This window comes from Sceloporus occidentalis, unplaced genomic scaffold (genome assembly GCF_023333645.1).
Source record: "Sceloporus occidentalis isolate IW3139 unplaced genomic scaffold, rSceOcc1.0.p SCAF_77, whole genome shotgun sequence".
Taxonomy (NCBI): Eukaryota; Metazoa; Chordata; class Lepidosauria; order Squamata; family Phrynosomatidae; genus Sceloporus; species Sceloporus occidentalis.
In genome coordinates this window covers 2,470,753-2,491,571 of record NW_028317057.1, presented here as the reverse complement: position 1 = coordinate 2,491,571, position 20,819 = coordinate 2,470,753, and the positions used below count along the sequence as shown (strand labels likewise).

General features: G+C 40.7%; 1 protein-coding gene across 2 annotated transcripts in view; it reads right to left on the bottom strand.

Moving 5' to 3' along the window:
* Positions 1-20,819, bottom strand: part of LOC149285563 (storkhead-box protein 2-like) — an 81,706-nt gene that overhangs the window by 13,252 nt on the left and 47,635 nt on the right. For both annotated transcript variants that reach the window (XM_089495209.1, XM_089495210.1), the window contains exon 2: positions 2,484-2,636. In XM_089495209.1, the coding sequence (XP_089351335.1) occupies positions 2,484-2,636 (153 nt within the window). The remainder of the gene's footprint in view (positions 1-2,483; positions 2,637-20,819) is intronic.

Genomic DNA, 20,819 nt, shown 5'->3' with positions numbered 1-20,819 from the left:
CATTTTGGATATGTAAGCCCTATCGAGAGTCTGCATACAAAGTGCGTAGAAAGCATTTACTTTTCCAACAGCTGATGAATCCCTCCTCCTACAAACAGCCAGTCACACTTTATGGCTGAACCACTGTTACAAATGGGTAATACGCACATTATGAGTCGTTTTACCTGCATAGCTCTCATTTAGAAGTCTAAGCACCGTCTACTTGTACAAACAAAAGCCTTTTTGGACATTAGTGAAGAATTAAAAGTAGTTCAAAATAGAAAACATTTACAATTAACAGCAAAACACTAGAAACCCACATCAGAGGTCCTCAAAACATGGCCTGCACTTGAACTGAGATTCAGTAACAGCTTAGATTATATATTTAATGTGATTCTTCTAGAAAAACAGCTGGAGATTCCCTTATTAGATTTTGCTCTGTCTGGGAAATCTACTAGGAATGCACATATTAGTTAACCAGAGCGACTCTTATACTTTACTAAGCAAATAACCATTGCAGTTGTGTGCCAAGTTCCCTTTAATGTTGTTCCACTCATGAAACAAGCTTTGGACACCATGATCTATCAGGTCAAGAGGAACTGGAAAATCATGTCTGCTAAGAAAACAATCATAGCACTTGGAGGTAAGAATTTGAAACCCACCAAAGTGTTTTCTTACATGGCGGAGGAACTACAGTCTAATGTGACCACAATAACCACACTGCTTAAGTGCCAGAATAAATGTATATGCACAAGCAGCGGGAAGACATACAATCGGACTCTAGATGCCTGTGGTAGCGCACGGCCACAATCACTATGGCACCCCTATTCCTAAGTGCCTTATGAATTAATGACAAATTCTGCTGCTGCCCGAATTCAATACATTTATACAACATATCTTCCATGTATCATATGTCATATGTTAAGAGAGAAAGATAAGGGGAAAAAAAGGACATTTTTGTTGACCTGGGGCACAAAGTGTGTTTCGAGTGAACCTGGAAAGCAAAGTACTTTGATATGCATTGTTTGCACTGCAGTGTCTCTAAGCTTTGCACCGCCATCAATCAGTGGTTACCAATCAGAGTTGCCTTAAATACATTCCTCAGGAGCACACAACAGACAACCTATGTGCCCAATAGTCCCTCTATTTTTCTTTACTCCCCCAAGGAGTTACTCCAACTATGATGGGTGCGCTGCGCCCAGGAAACAGCATGATATGGAGGCTCTGCCAGGTCAGCATAGTCCTCTATAGTGTAAACGGGGCAGCCGGGGAGACGAGAGATCTCCCTTACATTCAGCTCATTGAGCAGCTTAATACCGGCAAAGCTTTGGCGCTGCCGGTCTATTTCTCAGGTTTTGATTAACTCATCAGGTATTAGACCAACCCTGAAGTAGTGAAGCATGTTATGCAAAAATCATTCAATACAAAGTGGAAAGCAACAACAAATAATTGTAAATTTATCCAGATTTATTTTTTTATAAAATTGAAAATTTTAATTTATTTATATAAAGTGCATGCACGATTGTGTTTGTAATCTTAATAAAGTGGTTTTTATTTTAGTGTTTGATGCGTCACTAAAAATTGAAACACCTGATCTTTCTGTAAAGTGTTATTCACATCTAATTATTACATTTCTTAATTACATTAAACTCATTATTACAGTCAATAATGCACCCTGTTATATTTTCTTGTGAATGTGTCCAGAACCAGCAACCCAGAGATTGAGAGGCCAATCCTCAGCCCTTGAAAGCTCTGCTGTTGCATAGGTTCCTTTCTTCCCCATGTACCCCGTCACGTATATCTCGCGTTCCTGGTACACCCGGTACCACTAATTAAAGGACCATGCAGGTGCTTCAGACAGACGTCTATGAAGCTACATATACTGGAGTGGCAACGATGCTATCCAGACTGTCAGTAGACAAGTCTATGCCTCCTTCATATCTACACTGCAAGCTGTGGTTAAGTTACACTGTATTTTAATAGGATTCACTTAATTGATAGGATAGGAGTGATATTAGTGTATGTAATGTTAACTTGCATGTCAGCACATGCCAAGTACGTATGACGTATAAACTCGCACAAAGGAACCAAATGCTCAGCTATATGTCCTATTAACTGCAATAAAGCACTTAAACTGCTGGAAAACACGGCTGATACGGTCACCTTAGGGAAGACGTAAGAAGAAGGCAGACAATATTGGCTAGTTAAGCCTTGTTAGCTCAAACAGAACTCCCCTGGTTCCCAAACCACATCATGTTAGTAATTGATCAAAAAGAGGTATCTCCCATATACTGCTTTAAGAACATATTTAGAGAAGTTTAGCTAGTGTATGCGTGTGACTAATTAATAAAAACTGACTATCCTGTTTGAGACAAAAAATGTATTCTTAACATCTTCATGCTGGATTGGTGAACACAGTCATGTCCAGAAAAGGGTAAAAAGCGGGAAGTGAATTGGCCCCCCTGCAGCACATGGCGGGCACAGCGAGAAGAGGGAATGGTTACCTGGAAAGCAAGTGGTCAGATGTTCCATTAATGCTTCTTGCGTGACAGGTTTTCTTGCAGAATTCATAGCAGAGATGGCCAAGCAGAGGATTTCCCCGAGAGGAATAAACTGTGACTGGCTGATTGGAGACATGCTGATTGGCGACACATCACCTGCAAGACAAGAAAAAAATGACGATGTTAACATACCTCCACAAAGTACAAACATAAGCAGAACAGAAACAACTTTCAAGAGTCTGGACTTCAATACTTTGCCATTAATAAAACGGCACGAAATGGCAAGGGCTAGAGAGAACAAACAAGCAGAACTACCTTTAACTCCATCCCCTTAATATAGTGGTCCTTGCGCATGTCCATACTCGCTTTCAAAAAGCTGGATAGGGAGGTCTAGCATGGCTCATGGCACATTAAAAAAAATAAGGTTAATGTTATAGCGAGTATAAACTATACGATTATACATAGGCTGACATTCAACACACATTGAAACATTTAATCTAAGTGCATAAGGGATCATCAGGCATAGTCTCTAGTCTACAAAAGACCCCGAAGGCATCTCTACTCATGTTACACAGAGAAACGTACAACATAAATAATATAGTAAAAATAACCAACACCCATCACTCCCTCCGCTAGAGATATACATTAAGAAATTCCCTAGATAGATGTGTCTCCACCAGTCAGTGACAAACACCCCTTTCCAAGCCAGATGAGCATTACGATAAAATGCTGGCAACCAAGATACCCCATACCTTCCAAACATCCCTCTCTAGAAGGGACAGTACTTCTTTCAAGCTTGTCCACCTTTTTTTTTTTTTTATAGGAATTCACAATGTTTAATTGTATGTGCATAGACACAGAAGAAAACATGTTTAGAAATGCAACTATATGAATTAAAGTCACTATTCTCATTCCAATAGACTGTCTCATAGCCTGGCTTCTAACCTCAGCCTCCAAAACAAAAGCGCACCAGACACATCATTCTAGAAAACTATGCCATGGGGGGAAACAAAGCCCTGCATGTGTAGACACAATGCGACCACAAGACAAGGATCCCCGCTATCCTTAATATGCTATACCATGTCCTTGTTTCTGTCCAGGCATTACTTACAGTGCAGTAATGTGGAGAACAGCCAACAGCCTCAAACCTCGCCCCACACCCATGGTGGACACCACTTAATCACCTGATGATCCCAAGTTATTAATACAGACTGGAATGCTTATAGAAAATGTTTTGTTTCCCAAAGTTATAAACTTTTGCAGACAAACATTAATTAAGATGACCTACATACAACTCGAGTTTTGTTCAACTGCACACAAAGTACTCCTTGATTTTTGTTTCTGGCTTTAGGTTTTCTATCGTGTTGAAGGATGATTGACCTCTCTAATGGCACAAGTGAGCAAAACCATCTGAGAGTCTCCTGGGTAGGAACGATTGTATTTCCCGTTCTGATCGGAGCGAGCCGGAGACTGTTTTGCATTAGTCAAGATAGCCAACTAACATTTATCAAAAGCAGACTTAATATAAGCCCATTTATTTTTATGTGGCTGAGGTCTTTTGGACTAAACCTTTCTGATCCATATCTTTGCTTACATTCCCAAGCCAAACATACCCCTTATTGAACAGACACACAAGGCATTTTTAGTTGACTGGCCTTGCATGTATTCATGGAGGGATTATCTTCAGATCTTGGCCTTGTGGAGATAGTTTAGCTTCCATCGCGATATTCTATTAAGCCTCATAGTCACTATATTATCATATTACTACAAAGTTGCACTGGATTAAACACAGGCCTGCTGTATCAAAACCCTTCCTGTATGTCAGACTGATTTACATGTGTCAAACATGCTTGTATTGTTTTTGGCACAGAACTCTCCCTGTATGTCAGCGAAGGTAGGGTACTGTAGCCGAACGCTCGCTTTTACCGGGGACGGCTACACGGCTGCCGCGGTTTGAAGGAATCCTTTCTGAGTCTCTGCACAATTACGTGGCTTTGCAGTTTTGAACGACTGGTTTTGGAACAAAGCCCAGGTACCCTGCGGTGAACAGTAATGTTATTTCATCAAGTATACAAGCAAAAACTACCAAGACACAAGCCCCAAGAATAAATCACATACATCCAGGTTTATTACATGCACCCTATGTAACCCGGCACACACCAGGCCGTGATACATCCCTACAGACTACGCAGGCATGAGCTACTATGTAGTAAAGAGTTTCTTCCATGGTGATAAACTTAAGGACTTGCTCAATAAGAACCCCAGGTTGCAAGTTTTCCTTTTTTTTCTCTCGCAAAGCAAAGCTGGCCCTTCATACTGCATAGATAATTTCTTGAGTTCTACCAGTGCCATGTTTACCATTGATGCTGTCCTGGGCCTGACCCAAGGCAGCGTCCCCAGCCACCCCTTTCACGGCCACCGTCCTCACTGCGGAGAGGCAGGATAGGTTGCCGTATCCGGTGGGCCGTGATGTAACTCTCACTACCTTTCACTGGCCCATTGACTAGCAATGTTTCGGTGTGGGGGACAGCCATGCCCCTGGACAGACTACGTTGCTGGGTTTAACATGAAGTTGTAGGGGACATGTTACCATACTCATACACAAAACACATACTTTGTATCCAAAATTGTAATAATAAAATGCAAAAACAAAAAATTTGGATGAATCAGGCCGTGGACTTTTATTTAGTTTAACAATACATACAAAGACTTCACTCATAACTTGAACTTTATAAACTGATACTATACATTAACCAAAACTTAACTCTTGGCATAAGCCCCAGAGCACATCTTAGACATATCACCTTGCCAACCGCCAGCTGGCCCAACTCAAATTAGCAGTTCACCCCATGGTCATAGGGTAACCATACCCCAATAAAAGCCACGACAATTTATTATACATTATTTCTCTTTTTTTTTTTTTAAAACAAAAAACAAACTTCAACAATATCAAGGGAGGGTGGGCGGGCGCATCTCCATCAGCTCGTCCATCTTCAGCGCACCGCTTCGCCACTGCTCACCAGTCTCAAGGACAGTGCAGTATCGGCTAGGCGGCACGCCAGGTAAGTAAAAAAGACACCTCAGGGACGCTCCTTATATAGCTAGCTTTCCCGCCCTTAGCGCAGCGCGAGGCAGGGCGCAGTCTATCTAAGTGCAGCGCGAGACACTCGCGAGCCGGCACGCGACACCAGAAAAAGGCGGCAAGCGCTAGCGCAGGCGCAAAAGCACTTTTAGTTATTTAACCATTTTTTTTATTTTTTTTTTATATGCTGACCTTTTATTGACCCCACTCCTATTAAGTCCTATGCAAACACCTTACTTAGTCCCCACACCTTCATGTCACCCTGCCCTATATGGTGCAGGCTTTATCATTGTATTAATAAACACACATCAGGCATTTATACAAAAAAAAAAAAAAAAAAGCATTGCTTCAAAATTCTAAATGATGCCGGCCTTGGTAGTTTTACGGTACTAAATGTAATTCTAGGTGTGTAAAAAATGAGGCAAGGTCAACGTCAACAGCCAATTATCTCCCGCCCTGATGAGATGTTAATGTATGTTGGGACATAAATTCCAGAACATTCTGGATATATGCAAATCATTTTTGCATACGTTTCACCCAAATTTTCCCAGAAAAGAAAAGGCTTCAATGTTTAAGAGCATTTACACATCTAGTCATTAAATTCCTAAACTATAATTTATTTAATAATAAAAAAAGCAAAAACATATGTATTGGTTTCCTGTGTGTCATATGTTTATTGGGTCAAATACAATAATAATAAATTGCAATAACTATTCTGACAAGCAATTTTTTTTTCAGTGCTACTTTGTCTTTTATTTTGCCTAAATTGATTAATCCTGAAACTCTACATTAATATCTACGTGTAGGGTGTTAAACTAACTCTGATGCTATCAACGAAGGCAACAACCTATTGCCTGTTTTTGAATCATGCGACAATTAAGTGTCCCCGGCAAAAAATTTCTAATGCCTGCAACAAAATACAGGGTAGAAAAGGGGTATCAGTATACACTCTAAAAACATGACAACTGAGAGGGAAGATCTTTCTGAACCGAGTACAACCAGAATCGGTTTTCAGTGTTCATTGAAATCCCTCAAAAAAAAAAAAAAAAAGCTGCCTTTTCTTCTTAACTTTAACTTTTAGCCAGTCCTGCCCTGTCCCGACTGCGGATAGATTGAGAGCTTCTGATGAGAAAATCCACCTAATGTTATAATTACTGAATTCCTCCTTTTTTGTGATTAAATCTTTGTGCGTGTCAATTGGATACAAAAAGAAGCTTATGGAGTTCATTTTTACGAATGTTTTTTTTTTTTTTTAGATACTACAGTACACTTTCAAAATTATATTTCTGCATAAGATAAGCAAATTGTTTTTTGTTTTTTTTAAATAAATATCGGACTCTTAAACACCGATGCTCATCATATTTCAGAAGGACATGTGAATGCTGGGTAAAGTTTTGTTCTGCAAGAAGTCCTCTTACTCAATATCAGTAATGGCTTTCCGTTACATGATAACTATCAATTTAAAACACAAGACTGTGGAGATAAATCTTCTTTGAACGTTTCTGTTTTTATTGATCCATTTTAATACAATGCTATTTTCAAAGTGTTAGCCTAAAATCGTGTGAGCCAAGAGACATTTTGGCCCTCAGCGCATAACTAATGCCTGATGTTAGATGCCTTTGCATTTCCGAGTGAGCACCGGAGCTAACCGGGAAGAAGTATATCACGTAGCAACTAGAAAGAGAGGTGCATATCAACACAAACATATAGCGGGATCTCTATGCCAGCATCTGTATGGTCCCTTTAAATCAAAATTCCATTAACAAACTCTGCACTGTTTATAAACTCAACCACAACTCTGTACATTTGAAATGCTTAGGAAACGCAGCACTATTTATGTTCTGCAGCTCTATTATATATATATATATATATAATTACAAATGATAATTGAGGCAAACAAAATCTGCCTTTCCATTTGTGATATTGGCATTACCATATGGTACACAGACACATGTTACCATCCCAGGCACTAGAGCGAGATAACACGGATGATTATGCGGAAGGATTGAGGGATGGACAGACAGACAGATGGACAGCAGTGCAATTTTCTCTGTAACAAACCTAAGCCAGTTTGCTACAACCGCTTACTTCTGTGGCAGAACGTGATCAAATAGCAGATACAGTGGAAAAAAGTAAAGGCTACATTTCCACTTTGTATTATCTGATATTACCAAGCGACCCCATGTTCACGACGGAGTTAATCCAGTCCAGCTTTTGTGGATTTCTTTTCTCTATAGCAAAGCAGGGCTACAAATCACTAGAAAGAAAAGAAAAGCAGAACTGAATCAGCCATTAGTCTAGCCATAGAGCATCACCACTTCTGGGTACAAGACACAGAACATGCTACATTCATGCAGACGTGAGCAATCCAACCGAACTTTTCTAGAGAATTCTAATGTGAACAGGATTTAAGTGCGAAAGGCGAGCGCCATAACAGTACAATACCGACTGCCGCCATTTCTACCCTAGACATGGGGTTATGTTAATCAAAGTAGAAAGCAAAAAAAGAATTCCAAGGATCCCAGATTTAGCAAAATGACATCATTTTTAATGAGAATAATGCGATGTGGCAGCTCCCACGAAAGGTTAACCATATAAAAAAGAAACCCGGACCACACTTGAGAGCAAGCTGTTTTCTTCTGCGATGACGTCATTTCTCATAATAACCGAAATGACATTAGTGTACACTTTAAATCTTAGTTGTCGGGACGGGAAAAGCTGCCATTCATTCCGCCGAAGGCTGTTTTCTTTAATAAACTTCGAGACAATGCAACGTAAATAAGCCCCTCCGACAATTGCTGTCGATTGGAGTCTTTGCAAAGCGCAAGTAGAAGCCTCGACAGGCTAACAATCGGTTAATAAGGTTTAGAAGATTAGCAATATATTTTCATTACTAGCAAGAGCGATACGACTATAAATTTCATAAACGGCATTTCCAGAATATAAAAGCGCGCTCACCTTTTCTCTAGCATATACATTCTGTCTGCCTTGCACTTGCTAAATGTGCTTGGATGGGAAACTCAGCAAATGGCCAAAAATATGCCACACGCTGCAGTCTTTTTTTTTTTTTTTTAAATATATATATATTTAAAGAGGTTCAAGCTAGTAATCCCAAAAGACTGAAAAGCATTACCTCACTGCAGCCTTGAGACAAACTGAGCATTCACTTTGGGTCTTACCCAGCATGCTTTGCACCACACAAAGACAACAGAGGTGTGACCAATCGCGTTGCAGCTAACAGGCTGCATTTGGACGCTCCCTCTTAGTATTGCCCATTGACAAGCCGGCTGGCAGGCTCCTGAACTTGTTGGCATGGCAACATGTCCCAGCGGCTCCCCATAGGGCTGCTCACAGTACTATGGGGTTTTTTTTTGGGTTGTTTGTTAGGGTGCCTTTTCTTAGCTCTTTCACTGTCCTCAGCTAATTAAGATGTGAGTCACGTGATCACGTTCATGTTTGACTTAATTAGGAACAAAAAGGGGGAAAAAAAATGAGCATAATGCCTGGTCATACAGTGAAAAGCTTCATTAGAAAACAATGTTAACCCTTTGCTAGTCTATTGTCTGATGTATAATCCTTTCAACTAACCGATTCCATGCAGCATGGCCTCTGTCGGAATGAGGGACTATTATATACACGCACTGAACACATTAAAACAAATGAATTTTAAACGCACGTTGAATCTTACAACTGTCCAGCATCTCTTAGCTGTGTGCTTAATCCATAGATTGCATGAGAGGGTTAAATAAATAAAAATATTTGATTCCATAGAAATGGCCAAACAGTTATTAGAGTTCACATACATATTTTTAGATTCATTTCTAGTAACAATATAAAAGAACATGTTTTCACACTCTGCAGTATCACAAACTGAGCAAATGGCTAAGCACCTACTGTACAGTGATGTAAAAATATATAACTGGAATAGGCTGCTTATGAACAAAGATAAAAAGTCAAATAAGTGGAAGTAAACAGAGCCATAGTTACCTTTCTTATCAACAAATACTTGCTATTGTATGATGCTGAGCTTTTCAGTGGTGTGAAAATAGTATCCTTCCTTTAATAAATATTAATTAATACATCCCAGGAAAAAAAATTAATTTAAAACGTTATGTTTTACTTCCAGACTAAAAATTGAAAAAATAAATAAAAATGAATGTCTAAGAACATTATCATATATTTTTTGTTTTTATTTAAAGTAATCTAAATGAAATCCTGTTATTATATGGTCGGCATCGCTGAAGAAAGGTCTGAGGCTTAGGACTGCAGATGAACATTAGCTTAGGCTAGCACAAAACCAGATGATGTCTTTATCATAAACACGGAGTAACAGGAAGAGAATTCTCCGTCCCCAGCCAATCAGGAGGCAGACAAGCAGAAGGGTCTGGCGGCATGGAATCTGTTGCTAAAGCTCACAGTCCCTCCCCTGCAACACAACAAAAACAGCCGTATACCCCCTCCCCTTCCCCACCAGGTCAAATGTGCCCACACGATGCACTAATAATCTCCAAACCTACAAGCTCTCCGCTGTCACATGACGTTTGAGAGGCTGCATTTTCTGATATCCTACCCATGACTCCAAAGCCGGCAGTGTGTGGAGGTTCATATTGAATACTCTTGCATAGCCAGCCAGCATCAAGTTCATGTGTGGTTTGCACAGTCCAAGCACATGGCAAAGTCACAAAAGGGGGATATACCCTGCTGTACACCTACAATAGTTCCACACCTCATTTGGCCAAGTGCTACCCCCTCTACAGAGTGACACGAGTATAGCTCTTTAAAAGAAAAGCTTACCTTCAAAACCTAGACATGAGATGAGACTATCATTCCTTTTCTCATACTTGCTTGGTGGTAGCTAGCGGGGGGGTGGGTTGACTATGCAGAGCACCCACTAAAAGAGCAAAGAATGTAAAAGTCTCAGGAGAGAAGAAGAATATACAGCTTCATCACAGTATTGCAAACCTGGGACATAATTAATGTGGCAGGCCTCTAAGGATGTATACATAAACATGAGCTTGTATATTTAAACGCAGCCACAAACCCAAAGACGTGGACTGTGCGGGTTAGAATACCCTTTAAATCATTGTCAATAAAAGTGCCCAAATTTAACAAGCTGCAGGTCACCACGATATACAAACAGGATATCAAGTCTCTAGTATTGAACAAAGAGTAACTTTCATGTATCCAGAGACACCAGAAGAGGTTGCCAATGCTATAAAATAGTGCCTAGAACGTACATATAACTGGTACTCCAGGTGTTAAAAAGTACAATTAGTAATAACACCACATATGTTGCAAAATGTCGTGAAATACTGAGGAGGCCACCAGATTCTCATCCCCCGGTGGTACAGATCTTTTCATAAAGGAACACACAGTGTCCCAAGAAGTCTTTTCAACAAAGATACATATTTTAAGTACTTTGTTGCAGGGAAGCACTGCCATTAAAACCAGTAGTAATTCCTGCACATGTGCACGGCTAGAGATGAAGTTGACTGGCATGTTTGGGTGAACACATCTCTTGCAAGGCAAATGGCGGGTGAGGGAGCAGGGAAATGGGGAGATTCTGCAGAATCCCTCCATACATTTGTAAGGGGACACCAAAAAAAGGTAAGAGACCACTCAGCTATCACATGCATTACAGTGCATACAATGGCTGAAGTGTCCCATACATACATACACACACACACATATTTACACACAAACATAAAACACCTGGGGACTCTTGGGGTTTTAATTTTAACATTCGTTTTAGTTTAAACCACATTTGGATTTACGGACACTGAATTTTAAAACTAAAGAACAAAATCTTCTTATGACATATAGAACACATTTTCTGCCATACAATCTAAAATTGGGATACCATTGCTTTTAAATGTAATGTATTGTAATTGTGATATCCAGATGTGTTACAGTTTGATAAATAATAATACAAATGTTAAGTAAAAAATATCAGTCGTTACCAATGGAAAGTAAAATGGATATAGACAAATTGGTCCAGAAGATGATGCAGATTCATATAAGCTTTTGGGCCTTGTTCATCTGAAGAAGAAACCTGAGGTCATGAAAGCGTATGCAAATCTAAATCTGTTTCCGTTAGCCTAAGGAAAAAGTTATCACCTTTGACTGGAGACTCCATCTGACAAGCACATAAAGAAAATTCAGCCACCCAGCATCCACTGGCCAAATGGATGTTTGGTCATTGTTAAAAGACTGGGGCAAAGGAATGAAAACAGATTGATAACAGCACCTATAAACAAGGCACATATCTGTGTTTTCACAGCTGAGAAAAACAAGCCTCCTGCCAGCTACAAACAGGCTTTTAAAGAGCAAGCTACAAAAATAGCTGCAGCAAATATCCCAAATCTTACAAGCCTGTGGGTGACAGAAAACCCCCACAAAGCTATAAAACGCACGCTGCCCTGAAACAGAGCGAACGGCACTATCCACAGAGCCGAGCAAACCGAACGTGCTCCGCACACATTTGTAAGTGAAGTGTATTGAGTGCTCTGTGATGATGTCAGGCTGTGGGAGCGGAGTCTGCACTGCAGCCTCTAAGTGCTGCAGTCTAACCGCGTCTTATAGGATTGTGTCATTTCCATTTATTCAGCATGGCCGAGCCGCTGGCCAGACACCAGGACATGACCCGCTGACATACTGTACGGTAATGGGTTCATGAAAAAGACAACCTGCGAGATTCACAACTTTTCCTTAAAACACCACATATAGCTGGAATAAGAAACGCTGAGATACTCGAGTGTCACTCATACTTTGCGCTTTTGGGCTTTACACAAACACACACAAGGAAAGCTATACGAAAAAATGAATTACCAAGAAGCTGAGCTATCTTCATTCGCTGATACATTGTGAAAATTCTGAATCACTGTCCCAATACAGAAACGTCACCCAAAAACTATGATTATGTAGTTAACATTACAGCTATGGTACTGATCCTTTAGACCAAGCAACTCACTAATCTAACATGTTTTCAAATAGGTTGCGGGAAATATACAGCTGGGAGCTGTGACCTTAAAACTGGTGCCTTTACATTGAGAGTATCTATGATGCAATGTTGATTACATTACACCCCCCTCCCCCCAAATTAAATAAAAAAACAAAAACAAAATCATACATAATTCAGCGTTTGTTCTACCAAATGTGTTTTGTAAGTAAGGAGAGTACAGAGCTTGGTATGTTCTGCTATGCACAATGCCACCAGGGAAAGCCCAGATGATATTGTAACAATTGAGGAAGATAAAACAATAATACAAAAAAAGATAAAAGAGAGCCCTGAGCTTCTGGGGACTGGCCAAAAACAACAAAAAAGTCAGTGACAGTAAGTGATCAACTTGGACAAGCTGTGGAGCAGAGATCTCGTTCATTAACAGCCGCTCACTGAGCAAAATTATGGGTTAAAACGCTGGGATGGCCTCTTACCCGTGTTGAGATGCACCACAAAATGACACGTTTTACTCCATTTTTCAAAGACTTAAGAAGCACTCGCTGATTGTGTTTGTAAACGGTTCCCTGTTTACTGTCCGGTCTTGATATCACAGTCAGACCATATGGATTGTTTAGTTGCCATGGCGATAAACCCACCTCTTACTATCAAATGCTGATGTGTTTCTTTCACTAGTCACACAGGCTTGACAAAGACCCTCGGGGTTAACACCACTCCCTAGCTGCACTTTGTAATGCACTAAGTAAGATTGTGGTGTTGGAGAGTTTCTTGGTTCATTGTTCTTATGTGTCTCATTGTCTTCAGATTAACACTTCATTCTCTGGACCAGTGAGTAACTGGTGAGAATTAAAGCGAAGTACCTTGAACCGACACAGTGAAACCCACAACTGAAATAAAGTATCTTGAACACTAAAGAGATAGTCTGACGTCCCTGACATGCATGTTACTCTGCGGGACATTAATATGCATTTTTCCAAAATGGAAACAAAAATAACATTTCTGCAGAATCCCCCATACGCCAACACTGTAGGAAGGTTCCCCAACATGATAACTTATAAATGTGTGTAGGTATTAAAAACATGAAAAAACAAGAATCAGACTTGTGACAAAACAAATAGAAAAAATAGCCCCAAAAAAAAAAAAAAAGCTCTGGTCTTTAGGGTACAAATTAGCCTTGGCCACAGAAGGGTTTAGGTTAATAAAAGGTTAACCTGTCTGACACATTGGGAACCATTTCTATTTTTGTGTTTCGGGGGTTTTTTTTTCACTAGAACATGCCATTTGTTACTATGGACTATTTTAAGCATTGCATCATAACTGTTCTTTATATATAACCTTAATATGCTGACAAGTTTTTTCAAACCTAAGTGAAAGTGGATGACAGACTAAGAATACTAATAGGTGTCTGCATAGTGCTTCTTGTGTAAACATGGGAAATGTATAGAGTATTTTCGAAAATTGTAATTTCCCAGTGTTTTAGGAATAAACTAAAATTATGCAGACATACGAGAACAAGGTTGAATGTCATTACTAACCAAGGCAAAAACATATCTAAATAAATGGCACACACCATTTTTCACTAGATGAGCACACACACAAATATATTACTTACTGTATGTACAGAGTATGCAAATCTAACACAAAACCTTACAACAGAGAGATTATTTAACTATAAAGCAATTATATAATACGACAAAAATACATTATCACCCTGGATTTGGTTAAGCGTTTACTTTGACCATTGGCCATTGGCACAAAAAGTCTATAGTTGCAATTGCAAATGGATCTTTGGAATTAACTAAATGGAGAGGTTTTTTCCCTGTGGTACTCAAATGTATTTACCTTCTCCTCTGCCCTAGGCCCGACACAGCTTCCATAGTGTAAATAGGCCAGCTGGGGAATTCAAAGATCTCCCCTGTAACTGGGCAATAGGACACCAGCGGGCCTTATCACTCAATGTACTCTACTCTGAAGTGGTTCTTGATGTTTTTCTTAAATATTGGGAGGGAGTGTGAAAGCGAAATGTTAGGAGTTCCAGAGGTATGAGGCACCACGAGTGAGGAAAAAAAAGGAAAAGGAAGAAGCGATAAGCAAGGACGAAAGCCTTAGCCCACAGGATTAATAAGGATCAAGTAGGGGAGCATTCATTTGTAAAGGGCAGAAATGTAGAGGGGCAGTATCATTGTATGTTAGTAGAACATGAAATTCTAGCAGAAAATGTAATTCTTGAGGAGCCAATGGAGGGCTTCACAAAGTGGGGAAGCAGAAGAAGAGCATCACGTATGTAAGATAAGCCTGCCAGCAGCATTTTGGATAAATAGAGAGAGTTGAGACAGAGGGATACCAACCAGAAAAGTGTTGTAATAGTTGAGTCATGAAATAAGGGATTGTACACAACAACTTAGAACCAAAGGGGAGGGGAGATAGGGTGAATAGGTGGGTAAGTGATAGGGAGAGAGCCTTTTCAAGGTGTGATAGGTTGGGATAGGGCAATGGGACAGGTTGTAAGATGAGATGAAGAAAGAAGATTGGCAAGATGACTCGGTCAGAGTCCCTAAAACTGCAGCTCTTGTGGGGTGTCCCCGGTCTGCAGTGATCAGTATCGCACAAAAATGTTCCAAGGAAGGAAAATCGGTGATATCGCGACAGGGTCATGGGAGGCCAAGGCTAATTGAATCACGTGGGGATGAAGGCTGGCCTGTATGGTCAAATCCAGACAAGTTTCTGTAGAACAAATTTCTGAAAAAAAGGTGTCAGAACACACAGTGCATCGCAGTTTGTTGCGTATGGAGCCGCATAGTCGCAAACCAGTCAGGGTGCCCCTGTTGACCCCTGTCCACTGCCGAAAACGCCTACAGTGGGCACATCAGCATAAGTACTGGACCACGGAGCAATGGAAGGAGGAGACCAGGTCTGATAAATCCTGTTTTCTTTTACATCGCTTGCCTGCAGAACACATGGCACCAGGGTGTACTATGGAAAGAAGGCAAGCTGGCGGAGGCAGTGTGATGCTTTCAGGAATGTGCTGGGAAACCTTAGGTCCTGCCATTCATGTGGATGTTACTTTGACATGTACACGTGTTTCATGGACACGGAATTCCTTGATGGCATTGGTCTCTTTCAGCAAGATAATGCACCCTGCCATAAAGCAATAATGGTTCAGGAATGATTCGAGGAACACAACGAGTTTAAGGTGTTGACTTGGCCTCCAAATGCCCCAGACTTCAATACAATTGTGCATCTGTAGGACGTGCTGGAAAATCTAATCTGATCCATGGAGGCCCACCTCGCACCTTAAAGGACCTGCTGCTAACGTCTTGGTGCCAGATACCACAGCACACCTTCAGAGGTCTAGTGGAGTCCCTGCCTTCACAGGACAGGGCTGTTGTGGTGGCAAGAGGGGGTCCCCATTTTTTTGGTGAGTGACAAAAGAACTGCAGAATCCTTTATTTACAGAGACTATAAAACGTAGCAGTCTTCGAAATGCAGTAATTTTTTGCCATTCCTCCCAGTTTTAATTGAGGTTCTGTGATTGGGTATTTGCCAGGAATCCTGGTAAAGTTTCCTGGCAGTGCACAATTTTTTAGATTTTATCCTAGAATCTTTACTTAATAACCGTTCTACAGTTTTAAACATTATATCTAAATTAGCATTTTAATATTTATCAAAGTCAAATTATTTTACATCAGTATTCACATTTATCTCAAAACTCTTTTTGGTAGTCAAACATAGACATCAAATATAATTAAACTTCACCAGTGAAGCCACTAAACACAAATGAGGAATGGTACAAATAAAACAAAGTGTTTTTTCAGACGCTATATACAAAATTCATTAAACTACTACCAATTCAACAATCAGGCGCCAATTCTCTTACTAGCCTCAAAAAAAGTAAAACAATGGTTTTGAAAAGAGAATATTCTACTTCTTCACATATAACTTCAAATTGTACTCCACAAACACTATACCGGAAAGAGAGAGGAACAACATAATAGTGCACGCAGTATGGTTAATTGGACTTCCTGCCCCACCAATAGACCTTAACCCACATGAATGAGAGCAGGAATACAATAGATAAACTTTAAACAACTTGGGTTAACGGATGATAAGTCTTGGGACATTCTGTAATTTTCACTCATCTGTGTGTGAAAGAAAGTACACTCTCTTTGAATTTTATGGTTTTACATATCAGGACATAACAATCATCTTTTCTTTATTAGGTGAACAACAAATGACATATTACACCATCTCATGATTTGTTCAACCAAAAAAAAAGCCAAAATAAAGAAGCCATGTGCGAAAAACTTAGTATACCTTATGATTCAGTAGTTTGGAGAATCACCTTTAGCAGCAATAACAAAGTAATAGTCTTCTGTATGACATCGTTTTTTTTGGCCCTTTCTTCTTTCCAACGTTGCTTCAATTCATTGAGGTTTGTGGGCATTGGTTTATGCACAGCTCTCTTATGGTCCCGCCACAGCATTTTATTTGGGTTGAGATCTGGACTCCGGCTGAAAAAGAGAAGAATCAATGTGTTGCAATGGCCCAGTCATTCAGTTGTAGATGTGCTGGTGTGCTTTGGATCATTGTCCTGTTGCATAGTCCAATTTCTGCCAAGCTTTAGCTGCCGGACATATGGGCTTACAGTCGACTCTAGAATACTTTGGTAAACAAAGGAGTTTGTGGTTGACTCAATGACTGCAAGGTTTCCAGGCCCCGCGGCTGCAAAACAAGACCAAATCATCACCCCTCCACCACTGCGCTTGGAAGTTTGTATGAGGTTTTTTTGCCGATATGCTGTGTTTGGTTTTTGCTAAACATGGCACAGTGCATTATGGCCAAATATTTACACTTTGATCTCATCTGTCGAAAGGACATTGTTCCAGAAGTCTTGTGGTTTGTTCAGAAGCAACTTTGCAAATCTAAGCTGTGCTGCCATGTTCTTTTAAGAGAGACAAGGCTTTCTCCTGGCAACCCTTTCAAACAAACCATACTTGTTCAGTCTTTTTCAAATTGTACTGCCGTGAGCTTCCACATTTAACATGCTAACAAAGACCTGTAGATTCTGAGATGTAACTCTTGGGTTCTTTGCAATTTCTGAGCATTGCCTGGTATGAAAGGGGTGAATTTGCTGGGATGGCCTGGGAAGATCGGCAAAGATTGCTTTCCACTTCACTTCAATAATCTTTCTCACTGTAGAATGATGGACTTTCAATTGTTTGGAAACAGCCTTATAATCCTTCCCAGATTGATGGGCAGCAACACTTGCTTCTGTAAGACTATTGCTGATGTCTTTCCTCCTTAGCATTGTGTTAACACCCCCCCGAATGCTCCAGACCAGCAAATTAATAAAACTTTGCCTTTTATATAGGTGGTCACACTTGCTGATGATCAATTAATCAAGAGCATTTGATTAGCAGCACCTGTCTGCTATTTAGAACCTTAATTACAATGGAAGCAGCACGGGTGTACTAAGTTTTTCACACATCGCTTTTCGTTCTGGCTTGGTGTAATATGTCATTTGTTGTTGTTCATCTTAGATACCTAATTTTTAGACCTGCTAAGGAACAGATGATGTTTATGTCCTGATATGTAAAACCATAGAATTCAAAGAGGATGTACTTTATTTTTCACACAACCGTAGTTCTCTCTGCAAAGATATTCAAAAAAGCGAAGAGGCCATAGTGGGTACAAGTTTAAAGTTTTTAATCCCCTTATGAGGGACTCACTGAAAGCGTGTGCTGCATATAAAAATATTGAGTGCGGAGACACCTTGAGGTTTGCATGATGAGGCGGCACATACACCATTTCCAGAAAAAAGTGAGGTTCGCCCCGCCTCAGGTAACGCTCTAATGGGCTTCCCCTCCCCTAGTTATAAAGTGATTTGTGAATTTCCAACTGCAACAACATGTTCATAATTTTCTAAGTACATATTGACACTGTCTAATGGACATATTAAATTACAAAATGAAATATTTAATTACCAATTATGCAAACCTACGGAATATATTGTACAGAATATATTCATTTAACTGATTTACTGTAACAAACTTTCTTAAACAAAAAAATTAGCTCTTTTAAAACCTGGAATACTGGTGTATTATTACTCCATATAACACACTGTATCAACATGCATCTACTTCTAGTAGTAAACACTATCTCCCTTTTTATAATATAATTTTCAATAGATTATTTGTTACAAATTATATTGAAGAATAGGATGCCAAAAATAAGGTGCCTAGTTATTTAATTGAGCAAAACTACGACATTCAGCATATCTACAACTAGCTATCATCGAAATATGTTCTAGCTAGTGGACACGAGCGAACATAAAAACAATACTGGAGCAATTCAATTTGCCTATATAGGAAATGGCAACGATTAACTCAAAGTCCAGCATTACCACTAGTTCATAGGATCTTGTAACAGGGAACAGAGCAATGTAACGCCCGGGCTAAAAAGGACCGCTATGCTGCGCCTTGTCTTGAAGGTCCATGGAATACATTTCTAAATCAGGAGAAAACCAAATATTTTCCCTGTATATTCCTCGAAGTATGGCGTTCAAGTTTCTTGTCGTCATGTTTCTCATTTTTCATAGTACAATGTATGGATTTGCTGCAGCACTATGCTACATTACGTGGGCTACCTCATCATCTGCAGTCTGACTCAGAGAACAAACCATGTTGTCACCTCCTGAAGTCATCTGTATAATAAAAAAAAAAAGGAACTTCTGCCAGAAGATTACTCACCACCCATACTCTGCAATCAACACTGCAGCTTGGCACACAGTTGCAATATGCGTTAGCAATTATAAAGTAAGATTATGGAGAGGGAGAGATCCAACATGTGAACGTTAAAAAAAAAATAAAAAAAAATGCATGTGCTCTAAACAAGAACATAGCAAGCACGTAATGTGCTTAACATCTCCCTTATGCTGAACATTATGCTAAATACATTTTCTATTATGGGAAATTACAAATATATATTATAGGTTTTAAACTAAAATCCTAAATGTTAAAAACAAATTAAAGAACATATAAGACATGGTGGGATAGAGTGTACTTCCGGATTCCGGTCAGAACGACTTCAGTCTAGGGCTGAAACAACGAATCGATAAAATCGATAATAATCGATAACGAGTTAATAATCGAGTGATCGATTAGTTGTTGGAGAACTCGGCTTGTTTTACGTCCTCCGCGAGCGTTTCCCGGCTTCTGCTACGCGCGCTGCAGTCTCCGCCTTCTTTGAGCTACGTGACGCGCTTCAATGTTGGTCTGCCGTTCAAATAAAGTTTTCGACTTCTTGAAGCTTGGAAGTAGAACGAGTCCATAGCTGAGGTAAGTGATTCTCTATGTGTGAATGTCTATGTGTGAGAGTGTCAGAGTGGGAGCCTGGGTGCAGGGCTGGGTGTGAGTGGGGATGCAGGGCAGGGCAGAGTGTGAGTGTGGGTGTGGGTGCAGGGCAGAGTGGGGGTGGGGGTTCAGGGCAGAGTGGGAGACTGGGTGCAGGGCAGAGTGGTAGACTGGGTGCAGGGCAGGGTGTGAGTGTGGGTGCAGGGCAGGGTGTGAGTGTGGGTGGAGGGTAGAGTGGGAGTGTGGGTGCAGGGCAGAGTGGGAGACTGGGTGCTGGGTGCAAAGTGCTGGGGGAAAGTGCTGGGTGCAAAGTGCAAAGTGTTGGGTGCAAAGTGCTGGGTGCAAAGTGCAAAGTGCTGGGTGCAAAGTGCAAAGTGCTGGGTGCAAAGTGCAAAGTGTTGGGTGCAGGGTGCAAAGTGTTGGGTGCAGGGTGCAAAGTGCAAAGTGTTGGGTGCAGGGTGCAAAGTGCTGGGTGCAAAGTGCTGGGTGCAAAGTGCTGGGTGCAGGGTGCAAAGTGCTGGGTGCAAAGTGCTGGGTGCAAAGTGCAAAGTGTTGGGTGCAGGGTGCAAAGTGCTGGGTGCAGGTTGCAAAGTGCTGGGTGCAGGTTGCAAAGTGCTGGGTGCAGGGTGCAAAGTGCTGGGTGCAGGGTGCAAAGTGCTGGGTGCAAAGTGTTGGGTGCAGGGTGCAAAGTGCTGGGTGCAGGGTGCAAAGTGCTGGGTGCAGGGTGCAAAGTGCTGGGTGCAGGGTGCAAAGTGCTGGGTGCAAAGTGTTGGGTGCAGGGTGCAAAGTGTTGGGTGCAGGGTGCAAAGTGCTGGGTGCAAAGTGTTGGGTGCAGGGTGCAAAGTGCTGGGTGCAAAGTGCTGGGTGCAAAGTGTTGGGTGCTGGGTGCAAAGTGCTGGGTGCAGGGTGCTAAGTGCCGGGGCAAAGTGAGTGGTTTAGGTATTAAA